This window comes from Syngnathus acus, chromosome 15 (genome assembly GCF_901709675.1).
Source record: "Syngnathus acus chromosome 15, fSynAcu1.2, whole genome shotgun sequence".
NCBI lineage: Eukaryota > Metazoa > Chordata > Actinopteri > Syngnathiformes > Syngnathidae > Syngnathus > Syngnathus acus.
In genome coordinates, this window is record NC_051100.1 from 7,524,949 (window position 1) to 7,550,888 (window position 25,940).

At 40.4% G+C, this 25,940-nt stretch overlaps 4 protein-coding genes across 4 annotated transcripts; 3 read left to right on the top strand and 1 right to left on the bottom strand.

Moving 5' to 3' along the window:
* Positions 1–821: 821 nt before the first annotated feature.
* eloal (elongin A, like) lies at positions 822–25,853 on the bottom strand. The gene is made up of 11 exons (XM_037271701.1): positions 25,284–25,853; positions 4,455–4,511; positions 4,270–4,382; positions 3,385–4,183; positions 3,217–3,316; positions 2,971–3,138; positions 2,774–2,871; positions 2,300–2,480; positions 2,038–2,152; positions 1,234–1,337; positions 822–1,044 (listed from the first exon to the last, which is right to left on the bottom strand). Exons 1-11 carry the CDS (start codon positions 25,287–25,289, stop codon positions 983–985), a joined length of 1,803 nt encoding a protein of 600 aa, XP_037127596.1. The 5' UTR covers positions 25,290–25,853; the 3' UTR covers positions 822–982.
* Positions 6,684–10,291, top strand: klhl31 (kelch-like family member 31). The gene is made up of 3 exons (XM_037271697.1): positions 6,684–6,819; positions 7,459–8,661; positions 8,746–10,291. Exons 2-3 carry the CDS (start codon positions 7,487–7,489, stop codon positions 9,479–9,481), a joined length of 1,911 nt encoding a protein of 636 aa, XP_037127592.1. The 5' UTR covers positions 6,684–6,819; positions 7,459–7,486; the 3' UTR covers positions 9,482–10,291.
* On the top strand, positions 11,786–18,498 carry gclc (glutamate-cysteine ligase, catalytic subunit). The gene is made up of 16 exons (XM_037271699.1): positions 11,786–12,358; positions 12,770–12,882; positions 14,493–14,675; positions 14,898–15,011; positions 15,151–15,209; positions 15,280–15,416; positions 15,537–15,611; positions 16,122–16,238; positions 16,347–16,485; positions 16,561–16,673; positions 16,758–16,850; positions 16,924–17,028; positions 17,114–17,195; positions 17,276–17,382; positions 17,529–17,649; positions 17,827–18,498. Exons 1-16 carry the CDS (start codon positions 12,209–12,211, stop codon positions 18,006–18,008), a joined length of 1,890 nt encoding a protein of 629 aa, XP_037127594.1. The 5' UTR covers positions 11,786–12,208; the 3' UTR covers positions 18,009–18,498.
* elovl5 (ELOVL fatty acid elongase 5) lies at positions 19,186–24,981 on the top strand. The gene is made up of 8 exons (XM_037271793.1): positions 19,186–19,401; positions 21,480–21,543; positions 21,683–21,870; positions 22,749–22,826; positions 22,957–23,128; positions 23,289–23,413; positions 23,551–23,685; positions 24,091–24,981. Exons 1-8 carry the CDS (start codon positions 19,201–19,203, stop codon positions 24,190–24,192), a joined length of 1,065 nt encoding a protein of 354 aa, XP_037127688.1. The 5' UTR covers positions 19,186–19,200; the 3' UTR covers positions 24,193–24,981.
* Positions 25,854–25,940: the final 87 nt, after the last annotated feature.

The window sequence follows — 25,940 nt, forward strand, 5'->3', positions numbered from 1 at the left end:
ATGTAATTATCATTATGCATCATTGCCTCTATTGCCTGGAATCCTATCTCATTCAGGCAAATTAAGTAGCTCAATGCGACATCATGACCAAAGATGATGGGCCCTGCTTCATTAACCCAACATTAATTTTGTTCTAAGTGGTCTCAATAATAGGTGACACATCAGCATCATTACATTAATGTAGACAGCGCCTCAGGATATGAAGCAAGAGCCACAGTACTGTTCTGACCATCTTGATTGTTATCATAAATATGATGAATAACCTCAAATAAAATCATAATTTAAAAAGAAAATCACCAGTTCACCACCGAGCAAATCTAGGGCTGTGGGGGCCCCGGGCAGTCGTCTGTTTCATTTTTTTTTTTTCTGGAAGTCTGCCGCACTAACATGCCCTTTTTACTTTTTAATACAAAGCATTCACTTTGTTTTCAGTCCTGCCCACAGGAAAGTAGTCCAGTGATTCAATGATAAATTAAGTGACTAGTTGTAAAAACCTGAGGCACTTCCAAATCAACTGTAACAAAAGAGCAGCATCCCCACATAATTACTATATAAATAAAACATTTTTATAAAATTCTGGAGCCGTCCTTGGTTGAAATCAGATGGATTAAAATAAGTCACCAGAAAAAGGAATATTAGCATGGAGGACAGTCCAATTTTAAATGTATTTAATTGAAATACAGTACTGTAGTATTTAAAAGTATGAGGGGTCTGTTGTTGTGCCCTTAACTGTAGAGAAACAATTTCCCAAATCTCCGCTAGAGGGAGCCACACCCTTTTTGGTAATTCGGAGATTTATACCCCCCCTCCCAATTGACCAGTTTTGCTTTTTATGACTGTTTATTATTCACTCGTGGGGAAAAATAACATTTCCAAAGAAATATAGTACTCAGCTGGATTTGTTGTCACACAGTAATCCAAAGTGAACAGTGTCAATGACCATGACAAAACACAAAGGGCAAGATCATTCAAGTGCCTGCAGTTATCGTCGACCCAGCTGCTTCTTGAAGGCCTTTAGGGACTTTGCCATCATTGGCGCCACCCCTGTGTTGACAAACATGACAAAAGATTATGCAAGCTGCAATAAAATGGGCAGAGTCCGCTATATGGCCTACAGACTCATTAAAACATCCTTATTTATATAGGATGACCATGCAATAAAAATACTCTGCTCTTTTTGAGGAGTTGCAACAAACCAACAAAATTCCGTCAAAATACTCATAGGACCCTCACTTGTTTTCTTGCGAGGGTCTTGTGTGCCGGTGCTGCTGCTGCTGCTACTGTTGTTCTTTGCGGATTCATTGCTCAGTTTTGATCTGCTGTCCTGGGACTTGACACTGTGTATAAAAGTTGGCAGAAATGTTGTACTTTTAAGCCAATTTAAAGCATGACCCAGAACCACTAAAGCCTGATAGTTGGCCTAGTCATTTTATGACAGTTTCTGAAAACACGCACTGATTCTTTTTATTGCTTTGCTAACAGTGGATTTGCGTCTGAACCAATTATGCTATTATGCTACATGACAAGAGTTGCGTATAACAAGAAAACCAGTCTCTTAAGCAAGTTTGACATGTTTAAATAATCCAAGGGCGTGTGTATGAAAAATGTGTGGCAAGTGCTCACCGACCATTCATTTTAGTGCATATATAGTCTACACACTCTGTTCAAATTTGTGGCATAAAGATCAAACCAGATAATTTATAACCTTCTGTTAGAATAACCTATTACGTAACAAAATTGGGTTCAAAATTAACCTTCATTGTAACATGTTAAATGGAAGTCAGCACACACAGGCCACCATTCAAAGGCCTCTGATTAACTGCAAATAAAGTTCTGAAGTTCTCGTAGGTTTTTCCTGACAAACTTCTGGTCTGCTTGGAGCGCATAGATTTATATCCACTTCCTGTCGAAGCGTAGCACAAGACCCATTTGTCTCAGCATTTACTCAAATTTTTAACTTATGAGTCTTAAATTAGGCCCCTTGAGCTCAGACATTACTATCAGTGTCTCAAATAATTTAGGAGAGTCAACACATACTTGCTCCTGGGTTGCTGAGGCTGCTGAACCGCAGTGCCGTGGATTTCTTGTTGGATACGCACGTCTCTCGGTGGCTTAGCAACAGTGTGAATAAATGCCATCTTCACTTGCCGGCCTGAACAGAGACGAGAGGAGTGCACGTTAAAATAAAAAAAATTCAAAATCAACAACAGTTGTCTCAAATTTCAACTCTGTGAATGTTAGTATGGACAAGAATTAAGGGTCTGATGATTTATTTATTTATTTTAAATCTTGCGCACACCTTTAGGTTTCTTGGAATGATCCAAAATGATTTTTTTGGCTAACGACTGGAACTTTCTTTCCCGCTCCTCAGAAAGTCTGATGTACATTTCTTTCCACGACTCGTACTGCTGAAGTTTGGCATCCTTGAAGTCCCTTTGGCAGTGGTTCCCCCACAGGTGGTCTGTCACTCCGATGTAGACCTGAAAACACAAACGATAAAGATTCTACACTCCTACTTAAATGTAGAAATATTCTGTATATTTGAATCATTTACTATATAGTCAGGAGGTCTGCTCATCGACGGCCCATTAAATGCAACGCGCTGTTTATGAGGTCAGAATGTTAAGCTATTGTTCAACCAAAGTGACTAAGACATTGTGGCTTTTATTTCCTCTTGTGTGACAAAAGCAATAAAAGACTGCAGTTAGGAGATTTATGCAGACTACACAGAAGAGGCGTCTAGTTCTAAGGTCTATTCTAAAATTCTTCTTACCGGATTGCATTCCTCAATACGCAGCAACTGCTCCGGCGTACACCTCTCCAATACCGGCTCAAGGATTTCAAACGGGACTCCGCCAGTTTCATAGAGCACTGACAAAAAGAGAAGGATACAAAAAAGCAACAGAATCTCAAAACTTCTATAAAAAAATATGATTAAAATAATTTAAAAAAATGTTAGGCCTCATTCACAGTTAATGTTGTTTTGCAGCGTGCGGATGCACTGCTGGTACAAGCTCATCATCGTAGGGAGGAAAACCGTCTTGGCTCCAGAGTAGACCTGCATTTTTTTATTTAGCCGCTGGCCTGTGAAGAATGTAGAGTCCTCTGGTAGGTCTTCAAAATCAGGCTCCTTCTCAACTTAAAAACAAGCAACAAAAATGTAAGGTTTATATATTAGTTAAGTAGAACGCATCATTTTTGGGACGTGCTATATACCTTTCTTCTCAAGGTATTCAAAACCGGAGGCTTTGTCACATTCCGGTAGAAAGGTAGGTATAGAAATGGAAAGATGGTCCTTTGGAGATTCCAGAAACATCTGAAATCCAAGTTGATCAAAATTTAACCAGTTGTTCAAAAGCAAAATGTTTACTTTTCGTGAAAGACCTTTTTGGGAGAAACGGGAATCCTCGGGGACTCGGTGTGTTTGACAGGAGGCAGCTCCTTTATGACAATATTGATCCTTTTAGATGTTTTCTTTCCTCTGGGGCGATCAAGCTTCTTCGAGACCTCTTGGTCGTAGTTCAAGTACGATTCAAAAGACATGGATGGCTCCTCCAGTCCACTCTCACTACTTTCTTGCTGTATTTTGGTCTTTTTATTTGAGGGTTCTGAAACGTCATCATGTTCAGACTCGTCTTTCCTTTCTTTCTGCCGTTTCTTCCTTTTCCTGTTTTGGTCATCAGAGCTACTTGGTGATATGTCCAGTCGAGCATTATTTAAGTTAGGGGACTTCTCTGAGGGTTTGTCACGGGATGAGAAGGTTTCCGCACAGTCCCGTTGGGGTTTCTTTGATGGCTTTGACTTGTCTTTCTTTCTTTTCAAAGAAGAGCCCCCACAATCTAAGCCACTTTTGTGTCTCACTTGTGCCAGACGGTCAGACCTGGATTTACAATCTCCATTTTTCTTGTGCTTGGAAACGGAATAATCACATTTGTCCTCGAGAAAAGCATTTTTTAAACTCAAGATGCCATTTCCCAATGTCTTTGAGTCATCTTTGTCACTTGTTTTGCACTTGTCCTTTTTGTTTTTAGGATCAAGTATTTCCTCAGTATGACATTTTTCAGTCAATTTTTTTAAACCCTTGCAATTATTGTTGAAATCCTCTATTATATGGGCTCCATTTTTTAGGTGATTTTGGTCACTGATGAACAAATTGTCTGATATGTTTCCATCTTCTGGATCACTGCATTTAGGAGACAAATATACATAACATAATACATTTTGAATTGTATTTTGTTCAGTTGGGGGAAAAAAAAAAGTCACACACACCTTGTTGACTTCTTGGGGATTAATTTCTTCCAACCTTTGACCAGTGATTTGGCTAATTCTCCTGCTTCTTTGTGCTTGCGAAAGGAATTCACAGTTCTCCCGATTCCAGTTTCCTAATTCGTAAAGAGCAATCACTAATGAATGGACGATGAAATCAAATTCACATCCAAACATTGGCCACTTACAGCAAGAACATCTACTGTGATGTCTAGATGGTTGAGCTTCTGTAAGATCTTGAGAACCTGAAATGAAATTTATAAAGAAGTTAAATGCAATTTAAACATTTAAACCAGAAATATTTTGTTAGTGAACACTAATTTTCATCCGACACACCAAATATGGCATTCTGGGTTTGGATTGACACAGTTGCTGATTGTGCATTCAAAGTTGAAGCTATGTATGGGAATCTTTCACACCCTCTTACTCCCAGCTATAAATGGACAAGCCCTCTGGCCTTTAACATACATTATTTACATTTACACAAAGTGTGCGGCTTTAAGCTAAGCATATTTACATAGTTTAATACCATCTACTTTCAATGTTTCAGTTGTAAAAAGGCCTGGAGATGTGGAGAATGTCAACTGATAGAAATGGTGGACAACAGTCATAAATTAAACAACTGGCAACTGGCGTAGCAATTTTTAGCAACAAACCACCTCCCATTTACGTAGCCTGACACCACTAGTGAGGCAGCCACATGCATGGCATTGACTCAACTCCTTACTATTCTTTATAGTAGACAATTTTATGTACTAAGAATTTTTTTCTGCATTGGACTAAAGTACTTGTATCCATTGAGATGGGTTATTGAGACAATGTTATTACTGTGTATATTCAAATTTTAAGACCTTGATGACGAGTGAGTGGATTTTCACGATATCGAAATGAAAACCTAGCTTCGCTTTTAGTCTAAGTTAATAATCATTTATAAATCTAATAAAAAAAGAATGCATAATGGTTACTTGTGGTTTCCAAGCAACCTCTCTAAAAATTATTAATAAAGGCAATGTAAAATAGGTGCACCGCCTTGCCCTTAGTGATTTGACATTAAAATGTAAATATTACAAAATTGTGCACATGATAAAACTTGCCAAATGTTTATAATCAACATTGTTTTGAAAAGGAGAGTGAACGCAAGCAAGCAGTATTGTTATTTATTAGCCAAATACATTTTAAAAAGTCATTTTTTTTACATTTTCACCTGGTGGTACCAATATAGACTTTTATTTTGTAAACTGTTACCGTATTTCAAACCAAAAGTTTTCAATGAGCTATTCTCGTATTTTAAATTTATATTGTGTGCACTAATTACTTCCGATCTTTTCTTATCCAATTTAAAAACATACACGCACAATATTATTTTTGTTATTTTTAAAACAGGTGCGTACATGCATGCCAGAAATGCATTCATACGAACTGTTTATCATTCCATGCTGAGTTAAACGTAATTTCTGGTGCAACAAAATAATTTTTCCAACGTTACACGACGCGATGGCTGCGTAGCCTGGTGACGGAGCGTCACTGAACTCATCACGATCAAGTGCTGATACAGTAATAAATGAATGGTGCGTTTGATGCGGCCTACGTGTAGGAATATAGGAAGAATAAAACGTTCGCTACCGTGGCAGACTGTGGCGAGTCTGATAGCTGAAGTTTGAAGCGTATGACTCTCTTCAACACGTCCGAGCTTCCTGCCATCCCTGTGCGGCATGTGTGAGCGTGCACACACACCTGACGGACAGGCGACACTAATTATCAGTAACGGAAGCTGCAACGGCCACTTTAGTTTCCTGTGATAAAGTCCCAGTTACAGTCATATGTGTGACGTCACGTACGGGGAAGTTGTTTTTATGATGTCATTGTAACACTTGATGCACGTGGAATTTGGAATGTTCAATAGTATACACAAACGATATATATTTGTCACAAATGGCTTTAATCCATTTTTGTGATCCTTTCTGTACAACTATAAATTACAGCCACTTGATTTATCCTACTTACCAACTGTTGAATAAATGGGGATCATAATTTTTGTTTTGTTTTCCACTGAGGGTCAGCAGTAGTCATTTAGTTTCTGTCACCCTTGTTCCAATTTTTTGCAAAGATTAAAAACGTTGATTTGTCTATTGTGCAAAATTTCACAAGGAACCCAAAATTGACAATAACCTTCTATCAACCTTCTCTAAACTAAAACTACTGAATGATCATGCACCACTCCAACCAATGCTCTTCAGGGTTTCAGTGCTTTTTATAAAATTCATTCAATGTGTCCCACAATGCACCTAAAAAAGATGGACAATGTGTCCAATGATGCACTGTGCTGATACAGACAAATGTTATAGGTTATCGTTTGGGGTTTTGGAGGTAGGTAGTTTGTGTCTACCCCCTGCTACATGCATTTCACAATGTGTGATTGACATCCACTCCCCAAGAGGAGGAGTTAGTGAGGATTTCTCTTCCAGCGTGGGTGACTGCTGGTCTCTCTCTCCTGCTCCAGTAAGTGGAGGCACAAGTTTCCTTTCCCCCCCCAGCCTCAACTTCATTCTTCAGGTATTTGGAATTTATTTTCAAATGTGTAAAGTTCATGCTTGTCATGTTTAATGTATATTATAACTTGGTGAATATTGAGATGGTGAAAAACATATTGCTTGCCCTTTAATTTCCGCTTCGGTGGTTATACGCCATGCCTGAAGTTGTCGAACCACTTAATTTCTGTATTTTTCTTATAGTGACATACTGACAGCATGCTAGGTGAATTGTGTTAATTCATTGTTCTTAAGCGTTTTTTAAAATTGTGCTGACTAAAAAGTAATTCAATACAAGTTACAACTAGTAGTAGTTTCAATTCTATATTAAACCAAAATAGTTTGAGAGCACACAAGGCCCGGCTGCTGATGCCTCAAAGTCTATAAAAGGAACATCAGCGGTGAGCTGTTTCCAGTGTGTGCTATTCCTGGACATACGACTGATAAAATGTGACAGATGCAACGAGGGCAGTTTCAAAAGTGTCAGTCCCCACTAGTGCCTAAAGATACTTTTCCAAGGAGCGACTTGAGTATTTTACCATGTTCACTTTGAGACTGGGCCAGAGAGATAATGGTCAGTGATAATTTGTTTTTGGTCATTCAAATTTAAAGCATAAACGTTGTTTTGTCCAAATGTGACAAGTTGTGTTTATATTTTCAAAAGGTCTGGGTTGTACTCTGCTACCTCAGCCATGGCCCCCAAAAAGAACAAGACGACCAAGAAGAATAAAGGAGACATCAATGAGATGACAATCATGGTTGAGGACAGCCCTGTCAACAAGATCAACGGGCTGAACACACTGTTGGAGGGTGGCAATGGCTTCAGCTGCATTTCAACCGAGGTTACAGATTCTGTGTATGCCCCTAACCTTCTGGAGGGTCTGAGCACCATGAGGAACGACAATTTCCTCTGTGATTTAACGGTTGCCACCAAGTCAAAGTCCTTCGATGTCCATAAGGTTGTCATGGCCTCTTGCAGTGAGTACATACGCAACATCTTGAAAAAGGATTCGACCCTGCAGAAGATCGACTTGAATGACCTCTCACCGGTGGGTCTTGCCACAAGCATCACGTACGCGTACTCTGGAAAGCTCACCTTGTCGCTCTACAGCATCGGCAGCACCATCGCCGCGGCCATGCTCCTTCAGATCGGCACTTTAGTGAAGATGTGCAGTGACTTCCTCATGCAGGAGCTCAGCGTTGAGAACTGCATGTATGTTGCCAACATCGCAGATGCCTACGCTCTCAAAGAAACCAAGGCGGCGGCGCAGAAGTACATGCGAGAGAACTTCATTGAGTTCTCAGAGATGGAGCAGTTCCTGAAGCTCACCTACGAGCAGATCAGCGACTTCCTCTCGGATGATTCCCTGCAGCTTCCCTCCGAGGTCACAGCCTTCCAGATCGCCATGAAGTGGTTGGACTTTGACGAGAAGAGGTTAAAGTACGCCGCCGATCTCTTAACTCACATTCGCTTCGGCACCATCTCCGCCCAAGACTTGGTTAACCACATCCAGAGTGTGCCGAGAATGATGCAAGACCATGAGTGTCACCGTCTCCTCGTGGATGCCATGAACTATCACCTGCTGCCATACCAACAGAATATCCTTCAGTCCCGTAGAACCAAGGTGCGCGGCGGCCTCAAGGTGATACTCACGATCGGAGGACGCCCCGCCTTGACGGAGAAATCACTCAGCAAGGACGTCCTCTACAGGGACATGGACAATGTGTGGAATCGGTTGACAGAAATGCCAGCAAAGAGCTTTAATCAGTGCGTGGCAGTGATGGATGGCTTCCTATATGCGGCAGGGGGTGAGGACCAGAATGACGCACGGAACCAGGCTAAGCATGCCGTCAGTAACTTCTGCAGGTAAAAAACCAATCTCTTATATCACCATTTGTCACGAGGGTTTGTTTAGTCTTTGAAAGTATTAACCACCTTGACATTCTTAAGGTATGACCCCCGCTTCAACACCTGGATTCATCTCAACAACATGATTCAACGGCGCACCCACTTCAGTCTCAGCACCTTCAACGGCCTTTTGTTCGCTGTCGGCGGGCGTAACACCGACGGTGTTCAGGCATCGGTGGAGTGCTATGTGCCGTCTTCCAACCAGTGGCAGATGAAAGCCCCCATGGAGGTGCCCCGCTGCTGTCACGCCAGCTCAGTCATTCACGGAAAGATCCTCGTTTCAGGAGGTTACATCAACAATGCCTACTCCAGGGCCGTGTGCTCTTATGACCCATCCACTGACTGCTGGCAAGATAAGAGCAGTCTGAGCTCGCCTCGTGGTTGGCACTGCGCTGCCACGGTAGGAGATCGCGCCTACGTCATCGGTGGCAGTCAGCTCGGGGGTCGTGGGGAAAGGGTGGATGTGCTGCCCGTAGAGTGCTACAACCCTCACACCGGGCAGTGGAGCTACTGCGCTCCTCTTCACACCGGCGTAAGCACGGCCGGCATTGCCGTTTTGAACAGCAACGTATATGTCCTTGGGGGTTGGAATGAGGGTGAGAAGAAGTACAAGAAGTGCATTCAGGTGTACAACGCCGACATCAATGAATGGACCGAGGACGACGAGTTGCCAGAAGCTACGGTTGGCATTTCGTGCTGCGTCGTCAACATCCCCACCCGAAAAACAACACGAGAGTCTAGAGCCAGCTCAGTCTCATCTGCGCCAGTCAGTATATAAGCAGTCAAATCCTTACAACAATGTAGTTTACATGCTTCCTGGCCTCAGGTTGTCTGTTACGTAAGCCTTGGATCTCATAACTCCCTGTGGTGAGCACTTGAAAGGTTTTTAATGGAGTCTTTAAAGCTAATAAAGGAGCAAATAAAGTGTTAACTGAGACATTTAAAGTTACAATTTGGCGGCTGGATGGATGGTTATATTTGGTATCATTAGGTATTCATTACGTTTATGATGCAGACAAACTGGTCATAGCGATATCCATCACAATAGTTTGCTTTTTATTAGGCAGTTATTTTTTCAAAGGGGCCAATACAGACATTAGCATTTAATTTGCCTTCATTCTGTCACATATAAAGAATCTTTCACTGAAATTAAAGTTACAATGTGAAGAAATTTGTTTGTCTCTATTTACCCAACACCATGACAATCATACTGTACATGTGTTCACATCGCTAATATTTATTTCAAAAGAAAGTTTAGGGGGACTACTACTCTGACTTTCAGATACTTGAACAGCATAAGTAGTTGGAATTAATGTTGGAATAACGCCTACCAGGCGTAGGTGTTTGCGATGGAGTGTTTTAGGCAATTTCACAAACACTAACTAGTGGGGGGACGGGGGAGACCAGGCTCTCCTGGCAAATGTTGTAAGGATGAGGAATGAATGTCTTGAGGAAAATGTAAAAAGTATATCTGTGTATTGTAACTGGAGACAAATATTTCTGCCTGAGCTGTCTTGGGAGTTTATAATATTTCCCTCACTGCTCATGATATTTTTGTTTTGTTTTTAAATTAAAGAAGTTCACAGAACTGTTGTCTTCATTTATTAAAACGGATATTTATTTAAACAGCATTCTTATTACTTGGATTATCTACAAGTAGTTCCATCGACCCAACATTTCTGTTATGTTTTGGATCATAATCGACTGAGATCAAATTTTCAATATCACCGTTTTTTTTGTCAAATATAAATACGTAAACCCATCTGAGACATTTTGGAGTGTTACTGGTAGCTGCAAACTATCCCAACTGGCCTCCAGCCACAGGTAGACGACACCCAGGACTTGTTGTCAATCATGCAGTTTTGCATGTTTGCAAACTTTGACGCATTTATGCAAAAGATTATTTACAATTCTCTGCTCTTTCAAACATTATGTCATGCTGATCAAAATACATAACAATGATTCTCTTTTGAATTGTCTAAAACCCCCTCAATATTTTGGCGTTCATCTTATGGTGTAAATCTTGACACGTAAAATTAACCAGTTTTCTGAAAAACATATGTTTGAGTATATTTGAGTCATCTGTCTTAAGAGTTTTAACTGAGCTTGCTTATTTTTAAGCCCCACCCCTTCCTCTTGAGTAAGCATTACTGCTCTCTTCCATTTTCGATAAGCATTAGCTAAGATTTTTCTTGAACATTTGTGTCATACATTTTTGGGGTATATTATTACAAGAGTTCCTCTGAGCTTTGTTTTCAGAATGTCATGGCACACTGAAACAAATGCTCTTGGGTCAGGGGATGTATGCTATATGAGATCCTGGTCTAGTTCCTAAATGCGTATGCTTTGTTGACATAAAACTAAACCAGCTTTGCTTTATCTAGCTTCATTGAACAAGAAGTATATGTGCATTTAAAAAGGAGTGCAATACTTATCAAAGTTGAGCAAAAAACAAAAGTATGTAGTAACAACAGTATGTTCTATTATTTATCTCACTATTTTCTATGCTGCCTCTTAATCCTATCTCAAATGACTTTGGGTGGGAAGCTGGGTACAAACTGCACTGGTTGCTACCTAATTGCAGGGCAATTCATTCTGTTATTAAATAAACCACAGTGGTATTTGGGTCAGATGTTTTCTCAGCACTTTACAGGTACAATATGCCTCTGAATCTTTGCTGTGTCATGCTTTGTTTGCTTTGTCTTCCAGACAGATTCCAACAATAAGGGGGAAAACAAAATATTTACTTTATTATTAATCATAGATTATCTTTCTAACACTGAAGAAACAAACCTCAAAATGTAAAAAAAAAAATCTTACTTTTTTTTAAAAAGCAAAGCAAAGCAAAATTTAGGACTCCGTTTAATATTCGTTTTTAATCAAAATCCTGAGACATTTCCAGTTTATAATAACAGTATAGTAATAGTATAATAACAGCTACTATTATGTTATTTTTACCATGATCATTTATTTATTTGACTTTTATTTGTATTACTTTTCAATATTCTTTCCGAGGGTAGCTTTTTGAATAAATGCTGAGTCATAGTGACGCCTTACATGAGTGGGGGGGGGGGCGTCCGTTAAATACGACACTGTTGAAGTGGGTTGGTTCCGTAACAACGGCAAAATTGGTTCAACCCACAAGACAAATGCAAGTGCATATTTAAAAACGAGCAGGCAAGTGAGAGTTAGCCACAAAGTGCTTTCGCCGAGCATCGTTGCATCTACAGCGTTTCTTTTGGCTAAGGAGACACTAGCAAGTAATGAGCAAGAGCCATTTTTTGCCTCTTCTGGGGGACAATTTTTAAGTCCAAAACAGGGTAATCTAATTGAAAAACACTGTCCCGAAGAGTAAATTAAGGATCATCCCGCCGGTGTCGTTTCCGAGTGTGCGACTCTATGCCAGCTGGTCACAAGTTAGACTGACCAAGCTAGCTAGCACTCGGAGTGAGTTAGCAGAAGAAGGCAAGCGGCCGTCGTCTCACCCTGACCGAGTGTCTGCGAGATGGGCTTACTGACTCAAGGATCCCCGCTGAACTGGGAAAATACCAAGAAGTATGCGGATTACATCCGAGCACACGGCATAATTCAATTTCTCAACATTTACAACAATTTAAAGGACCGACAGAAGGATGTACTCAAATGGGGCGATGAGGTAAAACTCTTTCTTTCATTTAGAGAACTGTTGATTTGGCTTCATTGTTTTGGGGACGTATTTTCCTGACGCACTGACAAGTCATGATTTAAACATTAAGCCATGTGAGCAAAACTATTAAAACTAACTCAAGACTAAAACTAGCTCAAATCAATAAAAGCATGCAAGCTGTCGTTGTCGTCACTAACTTTGATCCGTCATGTGGAATGTGATTTCAAACAATGTGGAATGCTGTTGTTATAGATGAAGCCCTTTTTGAGACAGAGGGATTACAAGTGGAGCTTGTTCAAAAGTCAAGGAAATGCACACACACTCATGAGTTATCATAGTTTGACAGGTGGAGCAAAGAATATGAATGTATTGTCATGCAGCATTGCTCAGAATTGTCTGATTAATTTGTATTATTTGTAGGTGGAATACATGTTGGTGGAACTGGATGACAAGGGTGAAAAGGTTCGACTGGTGTTGAATAGCGGTGACGTTTTAGATACCCTCCAAGGCCAAGGTGAAAAGATCAATCCCAAGTAAGTGAAAGCAGCTCAAAAACAGGCTAAGGAAACTTTGGCCCTGCAGCCAAACCTATGACTGCTTGTGTTTCTCACTCCATAGATTGTTTGGCCATTTAGCTTTAAAAGATTTCAATATTTTAATTGTTTTCTTACAGTGTGCTTGTATGAGACCTAATCAAAAGGGTAAATTAGGTTTTTAAATCTGTTTTTGTGGAGATGCACACCACCCGTAGTAGCTCCTTAACTAGGCTCACTGATGTCACGCATGAAGGTTTAAACTCAAAGTTGTCTAAATTTTAAGGTATAGTTCTCCAGTGTGAGGTGGACTTTAGACTGTCTACTATAGTTTGTAAAATCTCTTGTACTGTAGTTACATATTTATTGTCATGAAACATGTGTAACACTAGCATTGTCACATATTTATATTCTTAGCTAATTGTTGTCACACCAGAGTGTTCGTACCGTTCAACGGTCCAATGCACAAACTTGTGAAAAGTAAACAGAATGCAGGTTTGAGCAGTTTGAACATGCAGAATGTGGCTGACAGCTATGCTCATTCATTGCAAAACTGTTCAACCCTGCTCATTCTTTCGGTTTCAGTGGGAGGATCTCACTGTCCTTTGTGTTGAACTCAATAGTCTTATTCTTCACCTTAACGTCTGTTCTACAGATTTTATCGTGTTTTTTTTGTGTGTAATCAAAACTGCTTGCGGATGTGCGTGACGAAATGACGTGCTCCAGATGCATCACTTCCGGTCGTCTGGCTTCACCTTCCTCCTTATTGTAAAGCCCAACATACCTCACGCTTGACATATGCTGCCCTTTTTGTGTGCGGCAACGTGTCAGTTATGTGAATGACAAAATACGCTTTCGATTTCTAATGTGGATGTTGAAAACGGATGTTTTAAAATCATCTTATGATCTATAAAGCTCTAAAATAAATACATATTTTCTTTAATATATTTTCAATACAACCCCACCAGATGACATTCCCTCAATACGGCACTTTATTTTAGTCACATGCGTGACAAGCATACAGATCTAATCCGCATGCAAAAATAGATTCTACAGTCATACAGAGATCGAGCCAGGTATTGAATAGCATCTCTCCAATAACGTTTCTTTACTTTGGTTTGTTGTGCAATTCCTCAAAGTAAATCCTTTTGCTTGGAACCAGTGCTGCATCATTTGAACGGTTAAGCAATTCACTAAAAATGTAAGGAGATAATGTTCTCATGCTGAATAGACATCCGCTTGGCAGGCAGTCCCTGGCCTTCCTTTGCAATGTTTCAGGCACAATTCCAACCTGAATTTACAATACTTAGTTTCCATAGGAAGGTCACGCAATAAAGTTTGTGCAAGCTTCCTTGTGCTGTGCTTGCCACATTGTTCAAAATCTGTGCTGCCACCTTTAACTAAGTGAAACCTTGGTGGCAATGAAAATGGTACAACAACATTCCTCATTACCGTTACTCAAGTTAATTGCGTACGCTCGGTCCACCAAAACCTTGGCTGATGTAAGCTAAGAGTGGAGCGCTGATCATTTTGACAAAATGATATATATATATATATATATATATATATATATATATATATATGTGTGTGTCTTTTCTCCCTTTGTGCAGCCACCCCACGCTTTGGAGGCCAGAGTATGGCAGCTACATGATAGAAGGAACTCCGGGGCAGCCATACGGTGGCACCATGTCCGAGTTTAACACTGTGGAGAGCAACATGAGGAAGAGACGACAAGAGGCCTCTTCTGTCCTCAACCACAATGAAATTCTATGCACAATCACCTCATTCCCAAGGTGCAAACATACAAGATAGGGATTTTTCACCACTAGTATTTTTAACAAAAAATCCCCCCCCAAAAACAATCATTTTAAATGAAAACCCATATCTTCCAATATAGCAATTTTCTTCTCGCCCACCCCTAATAGCAGCAACATATAGTCGAAAATGCAACACACACAAAACATTCCAATGCAGACTATATTTCTTGCATTCATACATTTGTCGTTGTTTATTAGGCTGGGTTGCCCTGGTTTTACGCAGCCTGAATACCCGCCTACGCCTGTTGAGAGCGGAGCGTCAAAGTCGCTCTTTTTCCCTGACGAAGCGATTAATACACACCCAAGATTCAGGTACGTAATACTTTGTACTACCCTACTTTAGCTTACTAATGAGGAAATACATTTGTGATGTCATGATACTACAAATGTTGAAATGGGTTTTTTTGCTTGGCAGTTGTGGATGACTGTTTGTGTGGCCTTACCTTTTCAGCACCCTCACCAGGAACATACGTCACAGACGAGGAGAGAAAGTCATAATCAATGTACCAAGTAAGTCTCAATGATGCTCTCATGAATTCCTTTTGAGCCCAATGGTAAAGCCAACAAAATTGCGTTTTAGTATTCAAAGACAAGTGCACGCCGTCTCCATTTGTGGAAGACTTACCCGGCGACGACGGGGAGTCGGCAAGGGCGGCACTGCCTGACCACATCTACATGGACGCCATGGGCTTCGGGATGGGCAACTGCTGTCTGCAGGTAGGCGAATCGCCGGCTCAAACCACCTTTTATTTATTATCATTCAAAGATAAAACGCCGCAATCTGGTCTGGAAGATTTAATCCTGCCATAAACTCTAAATTGGTTTATTACATTACAGGTTACCTTCCAAGCTTGCAGCATCGATGAGGCAAGATATCTTTATGACCAACTAGCGACATTCTGCCCAATAGTGGTGAGTAGATAAAGCATGTGCCAGATACTTGTGTTTGTTCTTCTTTGTCGCTCACCTTGATCTTAACAATAACTAGTTAACGTAACTTTTATGATGGTTATTAGAGGGTGGTGTGGAATTTAAAGTAGCAATACAATGTGGTAAATGTACAATTGTAATAAACTAGATAATATATCAGAGCAACATGGGTTGGCGATTAGTGCACAAAATTAATGTTAGAATTTTGAGTTTGTAAAGATGTCATTTCAACAACTATTTATCATTTTGTTTAAAATGTGGATTTCATAACTAACAATATTTTAAGATTTATATAGATTTGATTACCACAAGATTTCTTCTGCACGCTATGAGGCTTTAAACTAAGTTTTAACATTTGAGATCAACAAATCATACGACTCAAACACTGCATTGTACTGTCGCTTTAACCAAATATCCCCACAGGGATCAACAATGCATTGCGACTCTAATGATTTAAACGCTGCCCGTGCTATTATGACTGTGTGCATGCAGATGGCGCTGAGCGCAGCCTCCCCCTTCTACAGAGGCCACGTGTCAGACATCGATTGTCGCTGGGGGGTTATTTCTGCCTCAGTGGATGACAGGACACAGGAAGAACGTGGACTCAAGGTGAGCCACACAGACAACTTTTTCATTAGAAATGGTTCCATTGTTCACAGTTACAGCTAATGCGGGAGACGTTATCAGTTGTATGACTGCTTGTTTTTTACATTACAGCCTTTAAAAGACAACAAATATAGAATCTTCAAGTCCAGATACGACTCCATCGACAGCTACTTGTCTAAATGCGGCGACAAGTATAACGACATTGACTTAACGATAGATGAGGACATCTACAAGCAGCTGCTGGGTGCAGGTATGAAATGTACACATATGGAGTAAACTGTAGTCTTGATCTAAAATGTACTCCACGTGGCAAAACTCCTTGTAGGAATCGACAAGTTGCTGGCCCAGCACATTGCTCATCTTTTTATCCGAGATCCACTGTGCGTCTATGAGGAGAAATTGAACCAGGATGACGAAAATGAGTCGGACCACTTTGAGGTGAGGCTTTAGTGCCTGCGTGGAAACGAGCGCTTGTCTTCCGTTGTACATGAGACGTCAACTCTTCTTGGTGATATTTGACAGAACCTCCAGTCCACCAACTGGCAGACAATGAGGTTCAAACCACCACCTCCCAACTCTGACATTGGCTGGAGAGTTGAATTCCGCCCAATGGAGGTAAGTAGTGCAGCTTCTGGTCTGATCTGTTTGAAATGAAAATCACTGAGACCGATTCTATTTCTCTTCTCAGGTGCAGCTGACCGATTTTGAGAATGCTGCCTATGTTGTCTTTGTCGTCCTGCTCACCAGAGTCATCTTGTCCTACAAACTGGACTTCCTCATCCCTTTATCCAAGGTGAAGAGATGTTTTAGTTGACGAAGTGCATTGAAGTTTTGCTTGCTCTTTATTTGTCCTCTCATGCAGACTTTTCTGTCACCAGGTGGACGAAAACCTGAAAGTGGCACAGAAGAGGAACGCTGTGCAGGAGGGAATGTTCTACTTCCGAAAGGACATCTTCAAAGGTGACCAGCAAGGAGAGTGTGATGTTTGAAGTGTGTTCAGTCTGGCGTAGTCGCACAACAACACATTTGTCTTCAAACAGGATGCAACCCAGGCCTGGACGGCACCTCCTCGGCGCAAAACGGCTTGGAGATGGACGGAGTTAACGAGTATGCGCTAATGAGCATCAACACTATCATCAATGGAAAAGTAAGGGTTTTCTCCCACACACGTTTGGGGGTGGGGCATCAATTTCCAGCTTGGTGCCTATCCAATGGAACAGACTTTATATTGGGGTGCTCAAATAACTGTTGTTGTAGCATCCTGTGATTGTTGCTTTATTTTGGAATTACTAGGAGGGAGTTTTTCAAGGGCTCATCCCCATCCTCAATTGCTATCTGGAGAACATGGAGGTGGACGTGGAGACCAGGTGCACCATTTTGAATTACCTGAAGCTTATCAAGAAGCGCGCCTCAGGTAAATTTTGCTGGACCACAAGTTTAACACCAAGTTTTGATATTTTCAATCAGAGATGCAATTAAACTTTTCAGGATGATGGACTTTTTTTTTTTTTAAATCTGCTACATAAATACATTTTGCAACCGATAAAGCCAGTATGAGACTCCAAGCTTCACTCTCCATTTTGCTGTCCAGGCGAGCTGATGACGATGGCCAAGTGGATGAGGGAGTTTGTGGCCAAGCATCCCGAGTACAAGCAGGACAGCGTCATCAGTGACAAGATCAACTATGACCTCTTCGTGAGGTGCAACAGGATTGCCAGGGGCCAAGAACAATGCCCGGAGCTCATTGGGAAACCTGTCAACAAGGTCAAGTGAGAAGCTTCCCCTGCTGTGGCAACATCCTTTAGACAACGACCAAATTATGTGGCTCAAGTTGAAATCGGTCAGCTTTTTAAAATATGATGAAATATTGATTTTAAAAACAAAACAGAATCAAAGCAATCATATGTACTGTACATAAACTGGATCAGATTTGTATGAATGGACACTATTTTAATAGGATTAAGACGTGATTAAGGTTATGTCACAGAAATGGCGTATTTATTTTTCTCTGGAAATTCCTTGAGTGATGATTTAAATGCAGCTAAGAGTTGTACTCTCTACTGTTAATACTGTACTGCTGCAACATTAACACAGCGTGCTGTGTGTTTGTGTCACTACATCTGTGTGAGCTTTCTTTTACTTTGGGGACAAGCTTCGTTTGATTCTACCAAAATGTCCTGTCTTTACTCTGAAATGTAGCTGCAGACATTCAAGTGGGGGCGGTTTACATGTTGCTGCTTCAAATAAATCTGTATGAACATCACGTTTTTGTTTTCAGTTTTCGTCACAGTAAAAACCTGAGTTGCCATTATGTAATTTGAGTGACTGTTATGATAAATGTTTAGAAAGAAGCATTACAGTACAAGTCATGTAAATATTTTTGATCTAATATGTCAAGCACAGGAGGAGGGGGGGGGCAATATATGTGGGGGATGAACCCCCTCAAAAGCCACAATTATACTAACAATAAACATAATTGGGATGAATCCTAAAACTGGACTAATGGACATTTCTGGGTAGCCCTTCAGTGACTTTAGGCTCAACTGCTACTGGTGAGGTCTAACATGTTCCATAAGTTCTGACAGAAAAAGCAGTGAATGCACCTTATAAATCTCCCCCCCCCCCCCCCCCCCCTCTCGATAATGCAGGACCTTTTTAATCCACGAGATGGAAGCAGCGAGCTAAAGACCAAAGCCAACCAAAGCCTCTGCACATTGATGTCCTTGTTCCTTGTTCATGTTTATGTTTATTTTGGCCAATATCTTGTACCAGCTTTCGATGTGCTTTTTGTCACCCTGCCCACCTAGTGGGGCATGTGGCATAAGGGGGGCAGAAAAATAAAAAAATTCCGAATGATAACACCATGTATTTCTTAAACGATTAAATATTACATTCATTAAATTGCAACTGTGCTGGATGAAACCCCTAGCATTTTGTGCCGTAATGTACACGCGCAGTACATCACATGTCTTCTTTTAGAGAGACAGAGAGAGAGAGTCAGAGAGAGAGTGAGTCAGAGTCAGACAGAGAGAGTCAGAGAGAGTCAGACAGAGAGAGAAAGAGTCAGACAGAGAGAGTCAGGGAGAGAGAGAGTCAGAGAGGTGAGAGAGTGCACAGTCCGTGTCGCGTCCATTCTTGTGTCCGTCCGTGGGCTGTGACTTTGATGGTGAGTGCAAACCCTCTTCGCAATATGCCACTTGAGCTGATGAGTGAAATCGCGACGTGATCTGTATCCTGTGCGAGATGCGTTTAGAACCGTGCGCGTGTGTTGTGTTGTTAACTTCGTCAGAAAAGTACTAGTTTTTGCTATTAGTGAACGCCACTTGACCCAAAACTCAGAAGTGGTCAAAAACGAGCGCTTAACATTTGGTTGTTACCAGGGGTTAAATGAATCAGAGTATGACTTTGATGCGAATTATCACACTTTACTAGTTGATTAATAACAGTTATTATCTGTCTGCACATCATTTTAATAGTTCAGATTGTAATCTATTACACGTATTAAATTCATTTTACCAAGAACATTTAATACTGCTGGATATCTTCAACTTAAGCTTTGATATTCTTTGCATTATGCATTTGTTTCTGGCATTCATGACCAATTCGCATTAAACCCCTCTTTGAAGTTTGTTGAAATACTGTACTGCTTTAATTGAGTTTTATTCAACCTGTGATAACCTTAAGTCAGATCATTTATATCTTAAGTCAACTTTCCCCATTGGAGTGAATGAAAATGCCATTCATCTGCTCCACTTCCTTCCCCCAACCTACCACTTTGTTATATTTTTAAGAAAGAAAAATAATATTGTATTGATGATTTTCATTCATTGATTGTTCTATCTGAACATGTAATCACTGATCCATCTGTTTCGAAAAGCACCAATGCATAGAGATAGATATAGACATAGAGAAAGGATTTGTGTACCGTATTGGCCCGAATATAACACGACCCTGATTATAAGACGACCCCCTCTTTTTCAAGACTCAAGTTTGAAAAGATTTTTTGAACACCGAATTTAATTTTTGTATAGAAAATAATTACAGTGCATCTGAAACAAATGATTATAACAATATATTCAAGAGAAAAAGCAGGTTATTTTTGCCTCATTGAAATCATGCAAAAACTGTCTATCACATCTTAATATCTGAACATTTAAATAAGTAAACTAAAGTGCAATCACATTTGTAAATGAATGGCTTCAGGTTTTTGAAATGTAAATAAACCTACTTCTCCATTTTCTATTATCTCTTCTCTTATTTTCTTCTCTTTTCTTTCTCACTGCTATTTTTTATTTTTCTTCTTCGTGCTACCGCTATTTTTATTCTTCGTGACGGGTTCGCTTTGGCCTGGGGAATTAAGTTCAGCATTTGCTTTGCAGATATCTGGCGCCATCTAGCGTTGTGAATGGGTATAATGTCTAGAGCCCGAATGTAAGACGACCCCCACTTTTTCAGTCTTATTTCAATGCAAAAAAGACACCGTCTTATATTCGGGCCAATACGGTAAACTGAAAAAAAAGAAAGTACAGTTCACATGTTCAAACAAAGAGTAAGACAAAGTAACTGAACTTGTTCTCTATAAAATGTTGACTTACAATATTAATGACCTTTGAGAAGTAGTTAACCACTGACCAGAGATGGCTATGAATACATTTGGTCTTAAATCAAGTAAACAAAGTCACCCGTGCGCTCCGGTATTTCAATGACTGTGCAGAGGACACGTGCGGATTAAATGTTCATGTTTTCGCTGAATTTGATAACCCTCAACGCACGTTTGTGTCGCTTCATCCAAGGTTGTCGTAATCTGTAACCCTCCTGTGCTTTTAATCTGAACATGGCCCCTGACCCGCACAAATCTGTCATGAGCCAAACCAACTTTAAGCCCCTCTTTGTATAAAAATAATAAATGTCATAAAAGGCATGTATGTCGGTGTGAATGTGTCGCTGGGGACAATCGTGCACTTTCACCATAGAGGAAGAATTTGCTGGTATTGCAAATTGCTTGTGGCTGATACTGAATAGAAAGTGTGATATTATATCAATGGAAAGAATGTAAACCGTACTTCTGTAAACAGTGCCTTTTTATTTCTGTAAAAATTTCCTCGAGGCTTATATTTGATGGACAATTCATCATATTATTCCGTAATCCCTCTGTGTTTATACCACCAACACGAACCTTTGTTGGCTTGTGTAGAGGCTGATAATTCATTTTTTTATCTGTTGTTGATGTTTTATGACTTTCAGGTAACCATGGAGGCCTTGGATCAAAGACTCAACATCCTGTTGGAGTCATGGTTGGGTCCCCGTGGTATGTCAATGTAATGATGTCATCTGGTAGTTTGGTTTAATTACAATGCAACTTTAAATACGAATAGAGAGCAATGTTGGTCGATTGTCAATTTCGTTCATGTACCGATCCCATCTAACCTTTCCTATGATTGTTTCAGATCAGCGGGTGCGTGGTTGGCCGCTGCTCGACAACTACTCGCCGACAGTTGCCCTCACCATTGTGTATCTTGTGGTGGTGTGGACGGGACCCAAGTACATGAAGCACAGGCAGGCGTTCTCGTGCAAAGGCCTCCTCGTGGTCTACAACATGGGCCTTACGCTCCTGTCGCTCGGCATGTTCTACCAGGTACGTCGCAGCCACCGATGACGGAATTTTGTAACAAACTAACTCAAACTCCAGTGGGTCAGTTAACTATTGATTCTTTTTTTCTAATCCATGATCAAATCAATCAGGCTATTTGATGGCTCTGGGGCTCGTTGTCAGGCAACCGACTCCAGGACGTCCCGCTACAAATCGTGGAACCTAATCACCACAGATTGTGTTGGAGATGTAGTTAGAAATTTTGGAGATCACTTGTGGTCACTTGTGAATCAGAATACAAGTTCACTTGATAGATGTAAGCTTTTTTTTTTTCTTTAATGCGAGTCTAAAGTGTCTCCGCCTTTTCTGGCTGACTTCTTGCCTCCCCATCTGCATTGCCAAGGTTCATTAAACCTTGTGTTGCGTGTTCTGATAATCAAAGTACACAGCGATTGCAATCAAAATGATTGGTCAGGATTTTTTTTTTTTCCACGAGTGGTTCAAACAGAAAATCAAGCTGCGGTCAGGACACAAAATTAAAAAAAAAAAAAAAAAATGACTGTTCATTTATTCATCCCAACCGAATCTTTTGCTTCTTCCGCACCGGCGGGTGGTCATTATTGATTTGGTGACTTGGCATTAAATTACACTTCACAATGTACTTTTAACTGAGTTGAGGTCATTTGTCCGCAGGAAGTCTCATTTAAATGAGGAAACAGAGGATTTTGCGCTTCTTTTTAGGCCCGAGAAAATATTCTAAAGCCCACTGGATTGTTTTTCACTTTCAATTTGCACAGTAATTTTGTAACCAGCATTTTTTCCTCATAGCTTTGTTTTTATTTATTTTGTTGTACATTTGATACTGTGAAATGCTGTGATGTGAAATACCATGAAAGTATACCTTGACTCATTTTTGTCCTCAGCTTGTGTCTGCTGTGTGGAACAGCAGCTACAACTTGTACTGCCAGAACACGTACAGCGCACCAGAAGTGGACAATAAGGTGAATGAGTCGCAGCATATTTGTAATGTGCCAGTGGAAAAATTTCTATTGGTTTTAACACATTTATTTTTCTTCTTCCCAGATTGCAATACGTGCTAATTTGCCTTTGACCTCTGCGTGTTTTCCTCAGATCATGAATGTTTTGTGGTGGTATTACTTCTCCAAGTCCATTGAGTTTATGGACACGTTTTTTTTCATTCTGCGAAAGAACTATCACCAGATCACCGTTCTTCACGTCTACCACCACGTCAGCATGCTCAACATTTGGTGGTTTGTCATCAACTGGCTCCCATGTGGTCATTGTGAGTGATGGATGGATGATATCGCTTATGACATAACATCGATGCACCAGAAAGATGTTGAGGTTGTTTGATGAAAAACAATAGGCAACCTTGCAGCTACTGTCGTAAGTCTTCGATTGCAACATCACTTGTGGACTATAAGGACTCATGTGTCTTCCAGCCTACTTCGGGCCTACCTTCAACAGTTTTGTCCACGTGGTCATGTACTCGTACTACGGCCTGTCAGCCATCCCCGCCGTGCGCCCGTACCTCTGGTGGAAGAAGTACATCACGCAGCTCCAGCTGGTAAGCTAGTCAAATGTGACTTCAAGTCAAGGAAAAAACACATCTGTGTATCCATTAGATATTTTGGGCCTCGGATCAATATTGTCTTTGTCGTCACCTTCTAACTGCAGTGTGTGTGTGTCATGTTTCCCCTGCAGATCCAGTTCTTCTTAACGATGTTGCAGACACTGTGTGCCATCATATGGCCATGTGGTGTGCCCTTTGGATGGCTCTACTTCCAAATTGTTTACATGATCACCCTCATTGTCTTCTTTTCCAACTTCTACATTCAGGTCATTTTGTCTGATACCCCCTCACCCCGTTACAAAATTCTTTAGTTTTTTTTTTTTTTTTAAATCAGAGATGCTTTTTAGATGCTTTATTTAGTTTGTGTTGTATTTATGAATTAGGATTTGGCAACAGGTGAATTTTTGTTCTGAAACATCATCGCTATGAATTATAAAGTGTCCAAGTAGGGTTTCAAACTAAGGTTAGTTTTGAAGTAGGGTTTCAAATTAGGGTCAATGTTTCAAACTAGGATTTAAAAACAGCGTTTCAAACTAGCCTTGGGGTTCCAAAGTAGGGTTTCAAAATAGGTTTAGGGTTTCAAACTAGGAAAATATGACATCTTTTGAAAATATGTATCTTCTGTCCTTCATTTTAACAATCATCTTGTGCTTCCTTTGGCCCTTCAACAGACGTACAAGAAACACAAGCCCACAGAGCTCCAGAACGGCGCTGCCCTGTCTACCAACGGACACTCTCAAAGGAACACGGTGCTCAAAATCAAGAAGAACTGAGGCTGGATTAACAATGGCAACTCCCAACCTTGCTTAATGCTGCTAAAAATCAAAAAGTAAAGTCCAGTAGGTCATGGTCTACGCCTTCAATTACAGTATTTGCGTCTTCAATTTAAACCGAATGACTGAAGGTAAAAAGCTCTGGTAAGCGTGCTTTATATTTGAAGCACGCAGCATTTTGGACCGTCCTTGACATGTAACAAGAGCACGCTTCTTGTGTCCTGCTTGTGCTGTTACGTAATCTCTAAATACTATATGTCCTTTTGCAGAGGCCGGCCAGGACAGGGCAAGATGCTTCTGGTCAAATAGTTGCACAGTAGACACACTGATATGAAACATTAACCAAATTCCTTGGCACTCATTTTTAATGTGTTATGCAGCAACCCTATGTATTTAATTTATTAAGAATTCAATTTCACTCAACATTATAAGCGCCACTTTTTAGATTAGAATTTTTTTTGTAGATGCGGTGCCTTCATGGACCTGTTTATTTGGTTGCTATGCTAATGTCACCACACTGATGCTGGTTCACTCTGTGCCTGACTTGACTGTGTTTTAATATCATCAAGAATGGAAAGTAATCATGTTCATGTTTATTACACTTAAAGCAGAAGAGGTGTGCTTGATTAACATCACACGGGCAGACAACCTCTTGGTTTATTTCGCACAGGAAGTCTTACCAAGTATGATACACGTCATACTTATAATTATTGTAGAAAAAAACCCCGATTGATGCATTTCCGGTTATAAATTGCACAAGTCGACAAATAAAAGCATTCAGGTACTTCACATGATGTTTCTCCTTGAATAAAATATCTTTTGCAAAAAAACAAAAAAAAAACTGAAGAAATAAATCATGTTTGTGTAGCAAAGCAATCATAAAACACACATTGATTATGTGCTCAGATGCAAAAGACAGTTCAGGTCTCATCCGGAATGGCGTGGCAGGATATGAGTGATCAATAACAGGAACATTGATGCACACGCGAGCGTTAAAGTCAAACTATTATGTCAGCAAAGCACTTGTCACAATTTGCAACATTGCTACACTAGACAAATGAGGAGGCTTATCCAATGCATGCATTACTTACCTTCATTGCTTCGGTATACTCACGGACCAATTGTTTTCTTTCACTCCCGTGTTAATTCCTGTCCACGCTCGTCTCGTGCAGCACTATATGCCTGTCGTTGGCGTACGCGGCGGCTTCCCGACCAATTTGACGGACTTAATGGAAAGTTCTTGCAATTTAGAGTCGTTCGCTGAAGTTTACTCTCTGAGTGTCATCTCAGTTGAACAGACCAGAAGGTTCACGTAATATGGCAAAATCACCGTTGATCCCATCACCGGATACGGACAAGGCCAAAAAAGAAATAAAAAAACACGCCTTCATTGCTCCCGCGGACTTCCGGGGCCTCTTTTGTCCTACTCACACGTATCCTAAGCGTACTTAAATTATATCCAGTCTTAAGCATATAACTAGTCTAAAGCATGCTTCTGCCTGATTAAACCCCAAAAATATTCATCACAATTACATTCTAATAATCTGGCTCGAAGAATATGGTCACAAAATTGCTTCTATATTTGAGAGGCTTGAAACAATTGAAACATTTAAAACCACTTCTTCCCTCCAAAGCGTCTTTGGGTTTTTGAAAAGCGCTATACAAATTTAATGAATTATTATTATTCCCTCCCTGCTCTAGAAATCCTGTTTGATCCATCCATGTTCTGTCCTCAGGAAAAAAAGGAT

Coding starts and splice junctions, on each gene's coding strand:
- klhl31 (XM_037271697.1), top strand. CDS start 7,487: ATGGCCCCCAAAAAGAACAAGACGACCAAGAAGAATAAAGGAGACATC. Junction 8,662..8,745: donor GCCGTCAGTAACTTCTGCAG/GTAAAAAACCAA, acceptor GACATTCTTAAG/GTATGACCCCCGCTTCAACA.
- gclc (XM_037271699.1), top strand. CDS start 12,209: ATGGGCTTACTGACTCAAGGATCCCCGCTGAACTGGGAAAATACCAAG. Junction 15,612..16,121: donor CGACATTCTGCCCAATAGTG/GTGAGTAGATAA, acceptor GTGTGCATGCAG/ATGGCGCTGAGCGCAGCCTC. Junction 16,851..16,923: donor TTGAATTCCGCCCAATGGAG/GTAAGTAGTGCA, acceptor TTCTCTTCTCAG/GTGCAGCTGACCGATTTTGA.
- elovl5 (XM_037271793.1), top strand. CDS start 19,201: ATGTCTTCTTTTAGAGAGACAGAGAGAGAGAGTCAGAGAGAGAGTGAG. Junction 21,544..21,682: donor GTCATGGTTGGGTCCCCGTG/GTATGTCAATGT, acceptor TGATTGTTTCAG/ATCAGCGGGTGCGTGGTTGG. Junction 23,414..23,550: donor ACATCACGCAGCTCCAGCTG/GTAAGCTAGTCA, acceptor TTTCCCCTGCAG/ATCCAGTTCTTCTTAACGAT.
- eloal (XM_037271701.1), bottom strand. Junction 4,184..4,269: donor ATCCCCAAGAAGTCAACAAG/GTGTGTGTGACT, acceptor TCCTAAATGCAG/TGATCCAGAAGATGGAAACA. Junction 2,872..2,970: donor GCTGCAAAACAACATTAACT/GTGAATGAGGCC, acceptor TCTTTTTGTCAG/TGCTCTATGAAACTGGCGGA.